This window comes from Ixodes scapularis, unplaced genomic scaffold, assembly GCF_016920785.2.
Source record: "Ixodes scapularis isolate PalLabHiFi unplaced genomic scaffold, ASM1692078v2 PGA_scaffold4__175_contigs__length_147842914, whole genome shotgun sequence".
Taxonomy (NCBI): domain Eukaryota; kingdom Metazoa; phylum Arthropoda; class Arachnida; order Ixodida; family Ixodidae; genus Ixodes; species Ixodes scapularis.
In genome coordinates this window covers 45106555-45126458 of record NW_024609879.1, presented here as the reverse complement: position 1 = coordinate 45126458, position 19904 = coordinate 45106555, and the positions used below count along the sequence as shown (strand labels likewise).

The 19904-nt window shown below is 43.3% G+C and overlaps 1 protein-coding gene across 2 annotated transcripts in view; it reads left to right on the top strand.

The window, feature by feature from the left end:
- Positions 1-19904, top strand: part of LOC8032764 (spastin) — a 53984-nt gene that overhangs the window by 10967 nt on the left and 23113 nt on the right. The window contains exons 2-4 of one of the 2 annotated variants that reach the window (XM_029971848.4): positions 8951-9037; positions 14274-14357; positions 17999-18220. In XM_029971848.4, the coding sequence (XP_029827708.2) occupies positions 8951-9037; positions 14274-14357; positions 17999-18220 (393 nt within the window). The remainder of the gene's footprint in view (positions 1-8950; positions 9038-14273; positions 14358-17998; positions 18221-19904) is intronic. The other variant, XM_029971861.4, reaches the window with a different exon arrangement.

Sequence of the window (19904 nt, the reverse complement as noted above, 5' to 3'; positions counted from 1 at the left end):
AACCCCTGATTAGCTCAGTTGGTAGAGCACTCCACTGGAAATGGAGAGGTCCCTTGTTCTACACCAGGACCAGGCAGATTTTTTCAGTCGTGCACGAGTTACCTAGCTGTGTTTGGAGATTTGTGTTTGTTCATTGTCCCCCTTGTTGCCCTTCTCCAGGGATTATTATCCTCATGTAATCATCTAGCTTTTTTTTTTTTTTTATTTTACTCTAACTTTTAATTTTGTCTTTATATGATTATGTGTTTAGTTTGCCTCATTTCTATTTGCTTATTTATTTTGTTGCCCTTGAAATGGGAACAGATCCCCGATCCGGCCGCCTACCCAAAAAGTTTGGAGATTCCTGGTCTAGACATTGGCCATTACGTTGCAACCAACACAAGTCGTCTAACCAGGGCGAAACGTGATATGACACTGGGTAGACTTTCTGCCACAAGGACGCGTTTAAGAACAGCTTTTTTTCACGAACAGTCACCGCGTGGAACAGACTCAATTCAGAGCTTGTTGACCTCGGCTCCCTTGAAAAGCTCAGTGAGTGTGCAATTACTCCTATCCAATGGCATGTGCAACATACAGATAACATCAATTTATCCCCTATTGCCCGCACCCACGAACTCAACAACCACCATGACTCAAACCTGTCATCTCGCTCTGCCACGAAGCGCTAATGTATACCACTGCTTCTTTATTTAATTTTTATGTTCATGTTACTTGCTTCATGCTTCTGATGACTTACCAAGCTGTTTAATTTATGATGTTTTGCTTTTTGGCTGTACTGCTTTATGTTACTGTGGACTTATGAAGCTGTTCAACTCATTTAGTTTTGCTTTTGCTGTACTATCAGTACTGAAGTGTTGCCTTGGCCTCTGTACAGGTGGCCAACAAGTCCTTAAATAAATAAATAAAAAAAAAATGCAATAACATTTCTAGTGGCACTAAAATGTGGGATTGTTTGCATCCATCCATAAGCACCTCGGTAGCTAAATTTCTCCATTAAATTTAGCAGAAAATTCGAATTTGTATATAATTAATGTGGTGTTGCACCATTTGACACTGCGTGACATCACATGACAATGTGACTTCATGTGGCACTGTGCAAGATGATGTGATGTCACAGCATTGCATGTATCACATATGTGATGTCACTCGTAATGTCCCATATGTCATGACGTCACACTTGTGACACAGTCATGCCATGTAACTTCACACACGTGACGTTACATTTTGTGTAAGGGGAACGTCATACATGTGACGTTACAGTTCTTTTGACGCAGTTTCACGTGTTGTCACAGTGACAGATGTCATGGCATCATGTGTCTTGAAACTGCATAACATTGCAGTGTCAGATTGTAGCATCGGTGACATTCTCTGACATTACGACGTGACGTCATATGGCACTATGACTATATGACACCACGTAACCATGCCACATGGCATCATGGTGTTACATCATGAAGTCGTGTGACACTGCATGACGTGACACCACGTGCTAACCTTCCGTGACCACCACCGTGCCAAAGTAGATGTAATGCTTTCACATTACTTCTTCTTTAAGAGCAGCCAGAGAAAAGGCATAGATTTTTTTTGTTCCTGTACATCCTGTACTCTCAGTTCCAGGAAGTGATTTGGGTACCTTAAAAAAAGAGGCAGAGTTCCTCTTCAATAATGTTTCCACGAAATGCTTCTGACTCAAAGCTATAGTCCGTTACAGGCTTAAAATAGCAGAACAAGCTCTTCTCACAAGGCTCTCAATCCGCTCTTTCCACTTCAGCAGAGCGAATGCTCTAGAGGAGGAATCCACCAGTTGTGGTGAAGAGAGAGCTATGTGGGTGAGGCTTGCCCCGCTTTTCTTAACCTGAAACAGACTACGGCAGCCGCCATAAAAAATTGGGTTCGTCGACGGAAGCCCCCGGGAATCCGCAGAATCCGCATACCAGTTAATTGTTGCGGCGGAGGCAGCGGTGCCGGCCGCGCTCATTTTGATTGTGTGAAGATGCGCACGCGTGTCGCAACGGCCCCGACTGCCGCTGCCTCGCCACCTTTTCCTGTGTGGGACGGCAGCAAGGTCGGCAAATGAAAGGAAAAACAGGCCGTGTGGGTGTCGCCCGCCCCGGCAGGCGTAGACTGGTCCCTTAGGGGTCAGGGACTGTCTGCGAGCGAGTTCTTGTTGGCGTTGGTCCCCCCCCCAAATCACCTTCACTCTCTCCTCCTTTTTGGGCAAGCCTCGTGCTCTGCTCTCTCTCTTTTCATCCTTGCCCTTTCTCTCGTTCTTCTCTCTGCTCTGGGGCAGTGCCTGTGTCCTCGATCGAAGGCTGGTGTCTCGTCAAGAGCGAGGCTTCGGTTGTTTGCTGTGCCGCATTGTCTCGGGGATGGTGGGACGGGCTGCAGGTGTTTTGTCTTGTGTTGGTCTGGGTCGCACTGAAGATGCACTTTTCTGTACGTTACGGTAGAATTGTGGGAAGATGGATGTCGGAAAGATAGGTTTTATGGATGTGATAACTAATTCCAGATTCATAAAGGGACGAGTCCTAGAAATTTTGTACATGGTGTGATACTGTTAGCATAAATATTTTTTATTTTTATTTTTTATAATTGAACGGTTGTTATGTTACTTTCTACTTTGGTGGAAAGCGCTTGTTCGGAGCCTCAGTTTATGTGGTGAAAGTTTTCTTATGGTTGAAAACTTGTCTAAGAAAAACGCGAAAAAGTGCCGATATTGTCATGTTCGGGCTAACCATGTTGACCTCGTTTTTATTTTAGTTAGTTATAGGTAGGGTTTCGTGTTTTCCGACTTTATTTTTCGTCAAAATCGGAGGGTGTTTTTTGGAGTTTATTTTTTGCCGAAGATTTTAAGTTTATAGGGGTTTACATTTGTTTCATTCCCAATTCTCTGAAATTCGTTGTTTAATTTCGCAGTGTTTCTTATTAAAAATAAATAAATAATAACTGGATGTAAACATATGCCAAAATAAAAAATAAAACACGCTTTTATCAATTAAAATTTCTTCAATTTAATTTGGCGTTGGTGCCATTGCCATTGGCAATACTAATTTGTCACACGACGAAAGTTGCGCAGAAGTGGAGAAGTGTTGCTTCGATAAACGTCGATACCTTAAAATCAATAAATGCCCAGAGGTAGTCGCTAGGAAGCTCGTAGTCATTCCATCGTATTCCATCAATCTAGCCTGCCGTCGCGTAAGGTGGAGTGGTTAAGGATGTAATAGAGAAGTTTCAACTGCCTCTGTTCCCTATTTTATACAATCTCTATGGTCCATAGCTTTCACTATTAAAAAAACATACCTTCTTTCTCTAAATCACAAAAACATGCCCTTTTCTTTCTCTAAATCCCAAATCGCATGGCCCAAACTGGATACCAAAAGAGTGGCTTTTGTTGTGACCTGAATGTACAATGACACGTTGCCCTCAATCAACCTTGATGAGACCAGTGGCAAGACCCCTTTTGACAACGGTCCGAGATTGGGAGAATAATTATGGTGGTATTTTCCCATGACCATTTACTCTGCACTGATCAAATTGTTAAAAAAAACAACCCTTTTACTTTTTTTTTTTTTTTGCGGGAAAGGGGGGGGGGGGGGGTTGAAGGGGAGGGGGGGTGGCGTTAGCACATAAAGATTCGGAGTTTATCGGATAAATTTGAATTGACCAATACTTTACTGGCAGGTGTTTTCGGAGTTTTTTGGATTTATCTGGAAACACTGAACCCTATTTATAGGTTAGTTTAGCACTGTTGTTTCTGACTATAGCCATTTTCGTTGGATATGCATCTGCACTCATTTGATCTTTCCAGTCTTGCACCTTTAGCTTCGTATAAAAATTGCTCTTTTACAAGAATGGTACTATACATATGCAATTCCGTCGAGCATACATAATCTTTTAATATCGTTGCGAGCCCAGCTAAGTTGGCTGCGCTTTTGTCGTTTATTTTCAGGGCTCGCGTCTCATGTCTGGCAGTGGAGGCTGCCTTTATACTTCGTCATGGAACCTGGGGCTTTCTAGTCTGATCTAGTGTACTGGTATGAAAGGATCGGCCTAGGCCCTAGGGTATCTAAAGGGAGGCATAGGTGTACTAGTGCAGTTCTGTCGGACATGCCGCCGTTACCAAATGAAATCACCTGTCTCGCCTTCGTTGGTCAAGTTTGTCTTCGTAAGTGTTTTGCTACTTTTATCGTCAAAATGTACTCTTCATCGGTGAAAATGCTTTGCATTATCCTGCAACAGTTCCTAGGGTGGGGTCGGAAGTCAGCAAATAAACGGTACAAAAATGAAGAAACAAAATGAAGAACAAAAAGAAGAATGAACAAGTCAGGGATGGAGTAGGATATTATGCAAAAATGTCTTAAGTTCTACAAACAGTCGAGAGAGTGCCTTTCTCTCGTAAAACAGATTTTTAGAACTCAGTCTGTCTAGGAGTAGCTTATTTTTCCCCCTTCCGGGGAAGTCTATAGACTTTTCCAGTGCCTTCCTGGTAGATATCTGCTATGTGCATCGCTTTGGCAATTGTAACCTCGTAGTACATTACAAAACTTGCTGACTTATTGACAAAAGAAAAAGGCTCCTCCCGAAACCTCATTTTATGTTTGAACAAGTATGTATTACAAGACCGTTGCATCACGACTATGAAGAGGTCGAAGGGTGGAAATTTGTTCCAGTTGGTATTGCTTCTACATATTCTACTCTCTCGGGCCACTTGGCAGTACACTGTAGCAGGCGCAAGTGTTCCCACATGTTTAGTAACACAAAAACCTTGCGCAGATTAATTGAGCAGAAGGCAAGGGAAGTGTGGGAGGCTTTCCATATATGGAGACATTGGGGGGAAAGAGGGATTGTAATAAACATCCCGCTCTCGCTTTAACAAGCCCCTAGTTTGCATCTCTGTCAGCAACCAGAACTTCTATTTGTAGCTAAGTTACACGACCATGTTTTTCCGGTAACATTTTTTTAAAGGAAAGAGGATAGTAGCTCTAGCTGTCTGACATTAGCGCCTGGGGCTCGTAGTGCACATGAGTGAACTGGGGGTGCTATACTTTTCAGTCGTGTACGAGGTGTGGGTAAATTATGAGCTGCGAGTAAAGGCTGCTTTATGCATTTGTGTTGGAGTCTGATTAACTGTGTTGACTGCTTGTAACTGCCGACGACATCAGAGTACAGTGGCACGCATGTATCATGTAGCCCAGGACCCCATCCAACCTACATATATATAGATTGAAGGTTTTGCAGTATTTGTGAGATGAAATGTATGCATTAACTATGAGATGTGGCCACTTATAACATCGTCAGAATTGCTCAAAGCACACGGTAAAAGAATGATGCATAAATTTAAGGCAGATTGAAAAGTGCTCCGGGGCTGCCCAACAGACCAATAGATTTCACCAGTGTTGAAATAAGCAAACACGAGCAGTTTTCTATTTTGCCCCCATCTGTTGTGTTCTTTTTACACGCCCAGATAGAGAGGTCCTTGGAAGCCCTTGCGGTTCGATTGGACTCGGGCGATTGAGCGTGGAAAGAACACGGGGGAAGGGAGAAACCGGAGGCCTTACCTTTTCAGAGCCCACTTGCGACCCACTTTCTGCGGGTCACTCGGCAGTCTTTATGCTGCCGTCACTGCCCGGCTTCATAGATTGGGAAGCCGCGATCTCGCACGCCGAACATGTGGGTATAGGACACACACGGCGGGTGGGCGTGGCACCTCGTTTGTGGCATAGGTCGAGGACTTTGCTCACACGGGGGACGGGGAGATGTACCGGGTGTGCATAGCGTAACACAATTACTGCTTATGAGTGATGACCAGTATTTTTTTTGTTTTTCTCTTGTAATCGAAAGAATGTCGTAAAACAAACTCTCGCACTACGTAAAGTGCTCATCTTGGGAACCAACCTTAAGCTGAAATATTTCAGCTCCTCAATACCCTACCCGAATAAAATACAAAGAAGCGCAGGTACTGTGCTTGAGCCGTGTCATGCGGTACGCATGGTGCGGCACTGTTAGCGTATATAAACGACAGCCAGTGTCTTCTGTTCTCCTCCTAGAATATTTTAGAATCTTAGTTTTTCTAAGCCGCTGTCAAAACTACTAATATGATGGAAAGTACTCATTTAGGACACTAACCTAGGCGTTAGAATCTTGCCCACCAATGCCCTTTCGAAGAAAACTGCGAGCAACCGTTGATGTGGGTTCTCATTGTGTTGCACAATGTATGTGGCAAGTTTTTACACAAATTTCTTTGGTTTGCTTAAATATTCATGCGCGACTATCACATTTTAGTTTTTATGGTTGTTGCACATGGCGAGGTTTGTGGGAGAATATTTACCCGGTTCTGATTCGGGTAGATAGTGCATTGCTTCGAAAATTGACTCGGAAACAAACCTGTCGTACCATTGGTGCCGTGTATCTGGCAAGAGGGAATCTAAATGTATGTATGGCTTGGGCATGACAAAGAGTACACTGAGTTAGAGTGAATGCCACAACCTACTCTCACAGGATATCAGCGGAAAGTGAAGTTTTGGTGGGGTGCAGTAGTGCTTGCATGCTCGATTTTCTGAAGAGATGTTGGTCTCGTCATTTTGCGCAAAATGAATCCTTTTTCAGAAGTGTGCGCTCTCGCGTAGCAGTTATGGGGTTGTGCACCTGTAATTGTGCACCTCTAGCTTTATGAATTGGAGCTAGCACTCGCTTACCCCCGATTTGAATGTGTGCACTGTTAAGCTTTCCGTTTTGGGCACTACCGGTAGCTTGAAACTGCACATGCCAATTACCCAAATCCCCATTATCCCCACCATTCTGAATGGTTAATCTTGTGGAATGGGCAAACTGTAGGAGAAACTAATGTTTACAGCTGTGCAAGTGTCTGGTGCCCTTCTTCTTTAAAGTCCTGGCACCCATTTTATCACATACACAGTGGCCTCCTGTTCACGGCAGTTGACTGAGGGTTACTCGAGTTTCTATTTTTAACACGGAATGTGTTATATGGCTTGGACTTGACAAGTTTCGCTGGACATTATGCAGCGAGGCGTTAGGTTTGACCTTGGACCTCTTTTGCTAAATTAACGAACAAGAACACAGATGGTCCATTCACGTTGCACTGGTGTTACGCCAATCTCTATGACGATTTGCTAGATTGTGCATCGCTGCTAATGTTGCTGCAGCATGAATGCTGCCACCGGAAGTTGAGCCATCTTTCCACGTCGCACAGTCGCGGTCGGGGAGCAAATTGTCAGAGATCAGGGTGCATTGCCCCTCATTACCACACCGCGTCATGCAAGAGGCCCTCTGACATCACCCCCCTCGACAGAACAGCTGGCCCTCTATGATGCCACCTCCCTCAGCAACAAAAGGGCAGGTGTTCTCCCACCTGGACAGACTAGGATGCCTTAGTGCGTATCCGTCTGTTTTAGGGTGGTGACATCAGACCATTCAATGACGATTGTGTTTTGCCTTTTTGCCAATGATTGTTTTTTGTACCGCACAATGTCCCAACTTGAATTAGGGCAGATTATTTCGTAACATTGTTATACCCTTATGCTATCAGCATGTCAGCGCTCAAATCTTCACTTGGTATTGCTTTTTTTTACAAATCTGGCATAGCCTCGCACGACCATGTCTTCCCCATAAATTTTATTACGTCTCTTATTCTCTTTATGCCGCACAACCTAATTTGTGTAGATCGTCATCATCGCTAATCAACCACAGTCATAGTTCAAAGTGTCCCCGAGACAAATGCCTCACTTTTACCAACTCCCGCAAAAGTGTGATAAGCTGGGCAAGTTGGTATAATGACATGGTGAAGAGTATAATGCACGTAAAAGATGAGGCCAGAGAAAAGAAACATGCACGACGCACTAGCTCTGACTTGCAACCGAATTTATACACAAAAGGAAGAAGAGGACATATTGAAAGTCACTCTATGCCAGAGCGTGACGCACATCACACAACACCATCTAACTTTGCCCCGTAGTCCTATCTAAAAACAAAGTTTTGGTTGAAGCAGTGTGCCTGAGGGGTGGCTAACGCAGCGGTCCCCCAAACTATTGATGCAATGTGCTTCCAAAATTTCATGAGTCGTCTTGATAACATCGAATTATTGTTGTGCTGTTAAAGATTGTAGAACATGAGCAGGTGTTGCAATGAACGAGGAGATGACCGCCCACCATGGATTTCTTCTTTTCTTTTCATAGATTTTGTACATTCCTTTTCTCTGTCCTTGTCTTTTGTGCACTGTACTATTCACCATGTTACTAATTCTTGTCTTCCCCGACACGATTCTTGCATGGAACAACCTTCCCGAATCTATTGTTTTCATCACTTAATCCTATTCTTTTCCATTTAGAGGTAGCGAGTCATGTGGTATAATTATTTTATTGTGTTTTGACAAGTTCATGCTAGTATTCTGTGTTCTTTTGGGTTTGTAGCACATCCGTAAGTAATGCCTTTGGTCTTTTAAGGGAGGACATTGCCCGGAACAGTCGACTTTTGAACCCCTAGCTTAAAATGAATGACATATGAACAGTGTAGGCTGCCACGCTTCTCATCGCCAGAGAACAGGCCATCGGCGGGTGTTCTGTCGTTCCTCGTTTGTCGTAAATGTCAATACGGCCCCCATCTTCCTCAGTTCAGGTCCATACTTATAAAAAAAAACACATATAAGTTCCACTGCTGTATAAGGTGCACAAACAGGCTTATACACTGGCAAATACGGGAGTACTTGCAATGCTTAGTGATGATTGAATGCGATGACGTGTCACAAAACTTGGCAGGGTGTGGCACGAGGGGCACAAAAAGTATGTCACATTTAGACACCCTAGAGTCTTGAACTTGGCGACGCTAGTTATATTAATGTTGTTTGCACAACTGTAAATAATTGAGTAAAATGTTGTGTGAACTAGATACTATCTACAGGCAGCATACTCACTCGGTGTTGGTCCTCCCCCTGCAGACTTCAAGGAGATGTCGATCGACTTGTACCGCAAGGGCATTGAAGAACTCCAGAAGGGGATTGCCATTGACTTCTCCAAGGGTCAAGGTAAACTAAAATCTTTCTTTTTTAAAGCTTCCTTAAGTTATACTCAAAGAGCAGCATAAATAATTACTTATTTAATACCAATTGCTTTCAAGAATAACTTTTTTTTGTGTTTCTTCCTTATAGTACTTTGTTCTGAAATCCGTTTCTTTGCATCAGGAATAAGCTTGTGTTGACTCTAGATGTAAAGGTACTTAGGACTGAAGTATGAAGTATTATCTGATAGGTTTTTCATTTCAAGTACTAAATGGTGTTTCCACGTCTGATCATAACACATAGATGCTCTGGGTCATATATTTTTTTTTTGTGTAAAAAATATATGTGAAAGCAATGCTCTTAGCTACAACGTTCAAATACTGCAAACAACTTATCTTTTGCACGCTCAATATTTCGAGATTTAGACCAAAGCTGAAAGTTCTAATTTCTGCAATGCGGTGGGATTTCAATATAGATTCCAAAGTGTTTAAATATTACAGGAATTGTTTGCGGGACCTATTTTTCGCAAATTGTAGGTGATTTGCGAAATTCGCAAAAATTGGGTACTCGCAAAAAATAAGTTGTTTATAGTATAGCTGAATGCTCCATTCAGTTATGTTTGAACGTTATAGCCAATTTTCTTCCGGAAATATGAAATTCCGGCGCTTGAGGCATGGAGATTGCCAAGGTTCCACTATGAAACTTCGCAGAGCTGTTAATTTCACACCAAAGTGAGGTTTACAACATGTACAAAGAATATAAAAAAAGATCAATAAAAATATCTGTTAAAAAAGAAAGAAAGCTATGAAACACGTCAACCAACAGACTCATTTATATAAAATGGCACAAAGTACATAAAAGCGAGCAGGTTTAAATGCATTTTATGAATATATAAAGAAGATATGCTTAGACATTATTGTAGTTGTGTTATTAGAGCAGACACGGCGCTGATTTTTTAAATGTGGCAGAATTGCACATCTATATACTCTATCTTTTACTACTTTTAAAATCTTTTTAATCATCTGCAGTATATATCTTTAAACTAACTTGTGATGGCAAAACATTGGATAACATATGACTTCCAAAAGGAAAAAACGACAACAAACTTTCACTCAAATTGAGCTAGCGTGTCTTCGTTATGGGGCTTCGCCACACGACGTCGGCTTTACAGAGGCATCTTCTAGAACCGACAAAGGCTGTATAGTGGTGCTGCTCTATCGTAGAGTGTAGAAAGTAGGGCTGTCCTTAGCTTAACTTTATATTTGTGTTTCATTGGGTTCCCACCCTCCCCTCCCCTTCAAAACGCGTCCAAATTAAATGTTTTGTTTTCGAAGCGCCATATCTTTATAAAGTGTATGGGTTTAACAGTTTTCGATGATGCTCATCATGTTTCTAATTGAAATGATACCTTAAAATTGATTGATTACAAAGTTAATTACTAAAAATTGTTAATTTAATTATATCAAACACTGTTTTCTTTTCGTAAATTTGCCCCTTGGCAAGGACCGATAGTACATCAATCTTTTTTTTGTGCGATCCATACTTTTCACAAGAACGATTCGACCCTCGTTTCATGAAACACCCTGTAAATGTATAAGAATATAGCTGACTGCTTCTCCTAAGAACATGCCTTTCATAGAGTAGTTCCTTAATATTACGACAGGTAGCCCACCTAAAAGCGAGAACAAATTGGGTGAAAATGAGGAGTGGGCAAACTTTCGGCGTGTAAGCAAGAAATACTTTCAAAAATGCTACTTTCATATCTTGTGACCCACCAAGCTTGTTTTCACACTGAGGGCAATGGAGCATAGAAAACTGTCCTTTCCAGCCTCCAATGTTTGCTTATCTCCCGCTGTGGCTGAGTAATTCCAATACTGCTGAGGTCACCATGAGCCAGAGCCCTGCAGTTACTATAGGAGAGCTATCTTTTAGTGGTTTTTGAAAGAAGAGCAAATCGTTCCAAAAATAGGGGTGGGTTATCCTTCGGGGGTATCTTGGGAGATGACGGTTGTATATATTTTACAGAAATATACAAAATACGACCCGGGCTATCATTGTATGAACTGGCATGGAAACACCCAAAAACAAAATCCTCATAGTTACCAGCTTCTTTTTGTATTCCATTGTATGGTACGCATCGATATTTAGACATGGTATGCCATTTTCTTTGCCATCACACAATGTTGAACACCAGGATACCGACTTTCCAGATACCGCCTCCCTAGCCTTGTTTTTGCTGTGACAGGCCTTCCTCTTGTCCGGAGTTTGCATTTAAGGGTAGTGGGCTGTGCATGCAGGGGCCCTAAGCTGGGCATTTGGCGAGATTGTCGGCGAGATTTCTGACTGCTGCGATTGGCCGGCGCCGCGCTTGACCTCGGCGCTGGCCAATCGCGGCCGTCTGAAGTCTCGCCAACTTTTTCGCCTAGTGTCCAGCTTCCGACGTTCATATAGAGCTGAATGCTCCTCCCAAGAACATGGCTTTCACATATACATTTTTTGCACAAATATTTTTTTAAAAAATGTCACGAACCATTATTGTACAATCTGACTTGGAACACCCTAAAGTAAAAGGCATATTGTGTGAAATGTGCTAAAATACTTGCTTGCCACAATCTTTCTTGGTTATCACCATCTTGTTGCCACTGAACATTGGTTCAGTGACGACGGACAACGATCGTCGAAAGCAAAAAACTTTGTATTGGCTGGTGGTAATTAGCCAAGAAGTTTCATTAATATTACAATCCAAATATAACAATTGTAGCTGGACAACAGATGTGCAGTTGCCGTGTTGTCCAAGTGAAGTGAGACTGCATGTACTTTTGCAATGCACTAGAAGTCAAATATAAGCACTCAGGGCACTCAGAGTATGTAATTACTAATGTCCCAATACTGGTGCTGCAGCATTTTCTAAATTCTTGTTTTGAAATGTTTCCTGTCTAAATAATATAACCTAGCTGATTTTAAAATGCTCTTTTTTTTTCCCCCGAAATGTAGTGGTTTTGTAGGTGTTCTTTTTATGTTTTGGATTACAAAAGTTGAGCCTTCAAGGATGGCAAATGGTCAAGCGAGAAGTTTCTTTTTTTCTAAAAGTGCCAAATGCAGGAATCAAAATCAAGTCAATTTTGGCTCAAATTAGGAGTATATCCATTATTTCCAAAAGGTATATTAATCTAAAATTAGTCATAGTATGCTCGAAAAATCAATGTAAAGCCGGGCCGCGGTACAGGGCTCAAAGCTAGTTCGATAAGCACACATTCTTGTTTATTTCTGTTTCGCTTCATATTGATTTGGCTCTTTTTAAAAAGAAAAAAACAAAAACAAAACAAGTTTTTTTTTAGTTAAGGTGCTGACCCACAATAAATATTCTGAGTGAATAAATACTATATCTTTTTCTTAACATTAAACAAATAAAGGAAGTGTCCAATTTTACCTTGAAACAAGTACTGCAGCCCAACTATCTGTGAAAAGGAATTGTGAGACGTAACAAATCTCGCACCAATTTCAGTCATCACAGTCAAGGTTATTTTGCTGACCAAGATCCTAATGATATACATATATTCAGAATGCATTCTTAGAGGGGCAGTGCAACGATTTTATGATTTAAAGAATTTGCATCTCGTCATTTTTACGTTGTTTATCGTGTCCCGGAGGATAGAGAAAACACCTCCTTCATTAAAAATGTCGCAATTCCGCTGCATAATCGCAAAGCGAAAGTCGAGCTTTTTCCCCGAACTGCAGCCCCAAGTGGCAGCCGAAGGAACTACAGCGAAAAGATTACGTTACCTCGCTCGGCTCTAAGCTGCAGCATAACGCCCGCTAATGTCAGCAGAGAGAGGGAGAGGAAGCGTCCTCCGAGATAGCACACGGGAACCTACACGGCACTCCGAATGACGTCACCAGGAGCGGGACCAGGTGTGACTTTGAAGACTGGGAGTGAGTTAAGGGGTGCCCGAAATGCCAATATTTTTTTTTTTTTTTTACGCAACAACTAGGACACACAGGCGAAATCGGTCTTCTGTTCTTTACTTCAGAAGTGTCAGGGGGCAACTTCCAGAAATCTTTGACCGAAGTCCGGAAATCGTTGCACCCCCCCTTTAAAGAACACTATGCTTATTAAGAAAATAAAAGCATTCAACAACTGGGGTTGTCGCTACTTGTTTTATTCCTCATTTTAATTTAATAGTCTGCCGACATGCTCTACCAAGTTTTCCTCGGAAAGCATATTTTCTCAACCCTCTAGTTTTAGTTGAAAGAAGTTTCACGCAGAAACTAATGCTGCTTTTGCTGTCCTTGTCCTTTTTACTCTGCACCATATGTGACAAATTGTGCAAGCTCTTTGCCCCACTTTTGTTCAGATTTTCTTTCCAGATATTTTTGTGCTCCAATCACTCCAAACTGCAACCGTCTTTTATCCTCGTGATTGCAACCAAGCATTAAGAAAAGAAGAAAAAGAAAAACAATTGTAGAAATAACAGAGGACATGCAGGCAAACCGATGATCTTCCAACATCTTGAAAGCCTGGTACCTACTTAGGAACAGAAAAGGGGGACAACATTGAGGACTGTCTGTGTGTGGGTCCCCTTTATTGTTCCCCAGTTTCAGGTTTTCAAGATGTTAAAACAATTGTATTCATTACTTTGGCTAAAGCATTTGGCAATCTCCACTTGAAGTTTTCATGGCTTTGCCACCATAGTGCTGATATTTGATGTTGTCGTAATAGCATCATATATTACCTGTACCCACAACATTGAAAGGTCTGTGCGTGAGCAAGAAACTGGGGAAAAGGCAGGAACTGTGCATCCTCCCTGGAGTATGTGTAACTAAGCACTTTAAGGGGAGGCAAAAAAGAAAGTATTTCACCTGTAAATATTTCGATTTATTGTTGGGATATTGCAATGAAATTTTGTGGGGAAGGTTTTGTCATAGATTTGGGAATATTAACTTGTAAATACAACAGCAATTGCCCTCTTAACTAGAGTGGCTTTTGAAATGTGGAGGTGATACACTATAGGTACCATGATTTCAAGCTGGGTCTTGCCAGGAAGCACAAATAAAGGTGGGAAGGGACATCTACAAACCATATATGAGCACTGACATCGGTGGTGCCAAGAGATAGAACACGAGAGTGACAGAAAAGTAAAAGAAAGCAAATGCACCAGAAGATGACGGATCTTTTCCTCTAGGTTTAAGATGGGACGCCTAATCTGCTATTCAGAATGTTTGCCTTGCATCTACGTGAGTGTGTCTATGTGCGGGTGTGCAGGTACGACGTGGGAAAGGGCCCACAGGCTGAGTGACAAGATGAAGGTGAACCTGGAGATGGCACGGGACAGGCTCGACTTCCTCGGTGGGTTGGGACCCACTCATTCATCTACCCAATCACTCATTCATTCAATCAGCTCAATAAATTGAACAATCATTGATTTATTTTAATTCAACTAATAAGTTGTTCATTCAACCAATCATTCAGTCAACTGACCAATCACATATTCATTTTTATTCAACTAACCAATCACTTAGTAAATCAGTTACTCACCCATTCATTTGTATTGAATCAATCAGCTATTGATTCATTCCACCAATTTTTTTTTTAAATATATTCATGCAGTGAATCAATTTGTCAATCATCCATTTATTTTAATTAAATCTATCAGTTATTTATTTGTTTAGGCAATCAATCATTTATTCATTATAACTCAGTCAATCACTAAATTTTTTTTCAGTATTCCACAAACAGCCTGGCGCCTCCATACATAGCTTGCACTGACGTCACTTGTTCAGACATAATAAAGGAGAGGGTGCATGAGTGTAGCTCCCCTGCATTAACAAGGTACTTCTGGCCTCCAGAAAGCAGGGCGTACTGACTTCACGTGCAAGCCATGTATAGTGATGTACAGTGCCCCTCAAACTTAACGCCGCCACTCGGTTACACCCCGGTTACGCAAATATTGATCTATTGCATGCTACCCAAAGATTAATTGGTCGCTGCAGCTGCTCGAATACCTTCCCCTGGTTGGGTTCTCATCGGGGACGCGAATGTTCACCAAGTAGTTCGACCACTAGGTTCAGGAATAGCTCAACAAGTGAATAAACCGGACGATCTAGTGGCGGTGTTAAGTTTGAGGGGCACTGTACCTGTCAGTTAACCTTTAAAACGAAAAAAAAAAAAAAATTGATCGGGACGTAAAAATATTAAAATTTATACCAAAACAATAGCCTTCATGCACTTTTGAAATCTACTCATCATTGAGAACATTAGGAGTAATAGTAGTGGAAATGTGTTCAAAACGATTCCGTACATCTAAACTGCGAGTGTCGTAGGGGATTCATTATATAAGAGGTCAGCGTAAGAAAATTAGGTCATCTATCTTCTCACAAATCTACTTCATCTTATTAGACTTGCCCTCAATCATTACTTACACAGGTTAATGTTGGCTGCTCACCCTTGTGATGTGTTCGGTTTAGGGCGCACCAGCTGTTGACATTTGTATTTTCTATTGACGCCAAACGCGTGTTTAGTGCAGTTGGTAGGGCCACTCTGCTGGGACAGATCTAGTTGGGCCTCTTCATTAGCACACTACTAGTATTATACTCCATTTAGGTGGAGGTATTCATTTATTCTCTCCTAAACTAGCAAGGAATTGATGACAATCACACAACACCAATGCACCAATGCAGACACTGTCTTACTTGATTATTTGATTGTGAAAATAACTATTGCTGTTTTATTTCTTTAACAGGCTGCATTTTTCCAAAGTAACTCAGTTGTAATGCAAGTTATTACCTCAAGGAGTGATAAACTTGCCCTGAGCAAAAGTTGTGCAGTATAACTCTTTGGTTTCTTGTGATGGCAGTTGATTATTAAGGAGTAACCTAACTATTGCTTGTCTTTCAATTGCTTCACAAGTCTGCTGTTCATACTGTGATTGGCATTCAGAGCAGAGCAATTTGAAGATTGCGTTAAATTAAGTGTTTTGAAAGAAATGAGTGCACTCTGAGAAATCTTTTTTGTTTTCACTAATAACAAACTCATTTATGAGGCTCATGAAAGGGTCACTGAGGCGGGGGTTATGTGCAGCTTAATCAAATATACCATAAATGATTGATTGATTTGGAACCTTCCTTCATGGATGGTGTTTTGTTTAGTGGTTTGGTGGACTTCACCTTCTTTCCTGCAATGCTGAATTATGTGTTCTTTGAAAAAGCATAAGGATGCTTCGAGTCTTTTTAAAAATTAATGCACGAAGGTCGGCAGATATATTGACCAGAAACCCGAAATTAATGGGAGGATATATGTTTGATCGATGGTTGCGCCGAGTTTTCAAGCAGCGCAGCACTCGGCATAATTTGCACATTCTGCATGATAACTCACCGAACCAAGGCACTCGTCGTGCCAAGGTGCGCATTAGTACAAAGCCGATGCATCTGCTTTCCCAGGGAGCATGCAGAGAAGCAACAGTTGCAAGTTACTAAACGAAGGGACAGGTAGCGTACGGACTCAAAGCGGTGCAGTTGCTTAGTGATTGTAACATTCTCAGATGCCGATCAAATTCTTGGGCAAAAAGGCAATCTAATGCAATCGTCGTCATTTACCGAATTTCTGTAGCTCACCTTGATTGGGCTTCTGAGCGGCAATAGGGGAAGTAGATGCACGGGTTTTGTTTATGAAAAGGCCGCCACAATTTTGTGCGGATGCAGCAGCTTAAAAACTTTGAACGAAAGTGCATCTTGTTTGCATGGTGTCTTAAGCCTGATTCACACATTTGCGTACGAGTGTAGTCGACTGCGTTGTGGCCACTTGTAATCGAACACGCCGACAGAACAGGCACACTGGCACCATCTGTCACGATTCAGACAGGCATATAACTATAGACCGAAGGTTTCGCAGTACTTGCAAGATTGAATCTGTGCGCTGTCTATGACATAGGTTCTGCTCCCAAATTTTGTAGACCATCCCTGCCCCAAAGTAAACTGAATTTTCTAGTTGAAACATTTTTCAGCAGATCTGGGCCATCTATCGACGTCTTAACTATGAACCAAACACTAATTTGCGCGCTATTGTTTGCAAGGTGCACGTGCATGCTTCGGGACTGCTTTACCGCATCGTGCCGGCAGTAAGAGGGGCTCCTCGGCTTTCGGTAGAGCCAGAAGGATTTCCTCAAGATGCGAGTGTTTGATGAATCTCGGCCCACAAGATACGGTTGCTCGTAACATCGTCACACTTATGTCAGGCCCACGTTGACAGAAATTAGCGTAAAACATACGCCGATCGTAAGCGTTTTGGGTCCACCCTAAAGTCGCTAAATAAGCCTCACCTAGAGCGTACGGGCACTCTGTATTCCCTGATTATCTCGAAGGCGCTGCTATTTTGGTGACTAGTGCAGAGCGGACGCCATCGACAACAATTGTTGTTCGGAAATGCGGCATCTTGACCCTTTTATTCGACGTCCGGTTGCAAGGGCAATATTGCTCGGCTCGGTCGCAGACTGTTTCCACGTTTCAGAAGGACGAAGAAGCGTTTCCCGCAGTTTCAGGTAAGGCTTCGGATAACTGGCAACCACGATTCTAAGTGCAGAGGTGACTGGAGCGTCCTTACTTTGTAGCGTAGCTTGTTTAGTGGCTCTGGGCTGCCCGATAGATGGTGCCAATGTCTCGTCGCAAGTGGTCGCTACGCAGCTGATCGCATACGAACGCTACTGTATTGCCCGCCTTTGTAATAACCGACGGGACGTATCTTTTGAACACCCGACCTCTGGTACAAGCTCGTTGCCTTCCGACGTGCTCTGGACGCGTGTGCACGTTCGGTGTTTGCGAGACCTTGAAGCGTCGTTGAAGGGCTCACATTGGAGGCGAGTCCGCCGAAAGACCTCCTCGCCGTTCTTGCGCCGTTGGCGAGTGTGCGACTCCAACCGGCTCGTAGTGCTAGTAGTGGCACGCTGCATGCTGCAATGGCTCGTGGCCGTCTGTGCTTGCCCGCATGTCCGGCAGAGAGCATGGTGAAGATCGAGCACCTGGGGGACCACTTGCCGTGGCACGGGGGCGTGGCACCCGCCCAGCGCGGCCAGAGGAGGAGGGCGTGGCAGAAGGCGGCGCCGTCCGCGCCCAGCGAGCCCGGCACGGGCCCGTCCTGGCTCAAGATGGCCGAGAATGGGCCGGCCAAGGGAGGGCCCTGCCCAACGTCGCCCCGGCTGCAGAGGAGCAACACGGGGGGTCGGTGCGCCTCGCATGTCTGTCGGATCGGCTTTGTTGTGGCTTGGCGTTTGGCTGTTTGGACCGGCACGTTTTGAACGCAGAGTGTCTTTATTTGGCTTGCTCTCTGCTTTTTTCGGTCTGCACTCCCGTAACGGAAGGGCATCAGCCTTCCGTTACGGGACTGCTGTATGGCAGCCCTATGCTGTACTGATTCTCAGACTGTGGTGTCTATGTCCCCTTTTTGTTTCCTTGTCTTAAGGTTTTAATTCTTAATTATGAAGGTCATCGCGCCAGTGCCGCGTCGGCTTTCAGTTGTGGACTTGTGCTCTCGCCGAGCGAACGCGGGTCCCGACCAAACAGACAAGGTGCTTGCGTCCGATCTGCATCCCTCTCACGTTGGCCTCGAGTAGGTGACGTGGCATGTCGTGCAGTACAATCGTGTTATTTAGTAAGTGTTGTGTGAGCGCGCTTGGACAGAGGGAGAGAGAGGGGGGAGAGGGAAGGAGGTGAGGAAGAGCGATAGACGAGGGGTAGGGGAACGGGCACATGCTTTGGAGTAAGCGGTGAGACAGAAACTGGCACTGGAGAGTGCGCAACAGCAAAAGATGCAAAGTTTACATTCTGCTCCTGCCAGAGCGCTAGCTTTGGCGGGAGCGGAGTGTAAGCTTTCTCCTTTGATAACGTCTCCCAGAAATGTTCTTTTGGAGTGTGCAACGTTTGTTGTCGTCGAGGCACGGAGTGCGTACCGAGTTCTTCCGTGCGACGTCACGGCGAAGCGACGTGCCGTGCATTGTGCATTGCCGCTGTCTTTGCTGCGACGGTGTGGGAAACGGTGAAATTTTCGGATTGGGCAGCACTTCTTTCTTACCCGTCGTTACGAATGGCGGATTGCCAGCGTTGGACGGGGATTGACTTCTGATCCGGCACTCGCTTGGCCGAAGTATGTCTTGGAAGCTCCTTGTGAACGCATGCTCGGAACTCGTCATTATCTTTGGGTGTGGCGTAGTTAACCTTCGTCGCTGTTCCCTGGTAAACACAGTGTGCTAATCAGTGCGTTGTCGTTCCCGTACTGTGGGACTGGGCTCGGGCATCTGTTTAAACGGTTACTGCTTGTGTAACTCTTTTCTGACCATGGGAAAAGTAGAAGTTTTCAAAGGATCCGTGCAAACACAACTCTGGTATGGAGCAATATGACACATCAAATTGTGGCCAATAAGTTGTTCTTTCAAAAGAATCTGAGATCGGTATAATCTAGACAAAGGATATTCAAATTCTATTTCTTGAAAATAGAATATATACGGAATGCCAAAGCTTCTACAACTATCCAAATTAAATGACAAATAAAAAAAAAAATTCAGATTATACAAAATGTGCTCCACACCCACGGCTATTACTTTTGAAAGGTGGTCTACTCCAACTGGCATTGTCTAGTTTTGGTTCGTCGGAGAGTTATCCTCCGTAACACGTGTGCTTTTCAATGAAGGGATGGTTATATTGGTGAAACACAGAGAGTATTCCTCACATCCCCAGCAGAGAATGCTTTCTTTGTGTTCTACCTTGGTTCTGTCATAGCCTTGATTGCAGTTCCTTCATATTTAGCATTTTTGTCCGCCTTGTTGGGAGCACGAAATGTGCACGTCGTCTGGGGACAGTATTGGAAACTATAGTGATGCTTACCGACAACCGTCCGTTAAGCAATGCC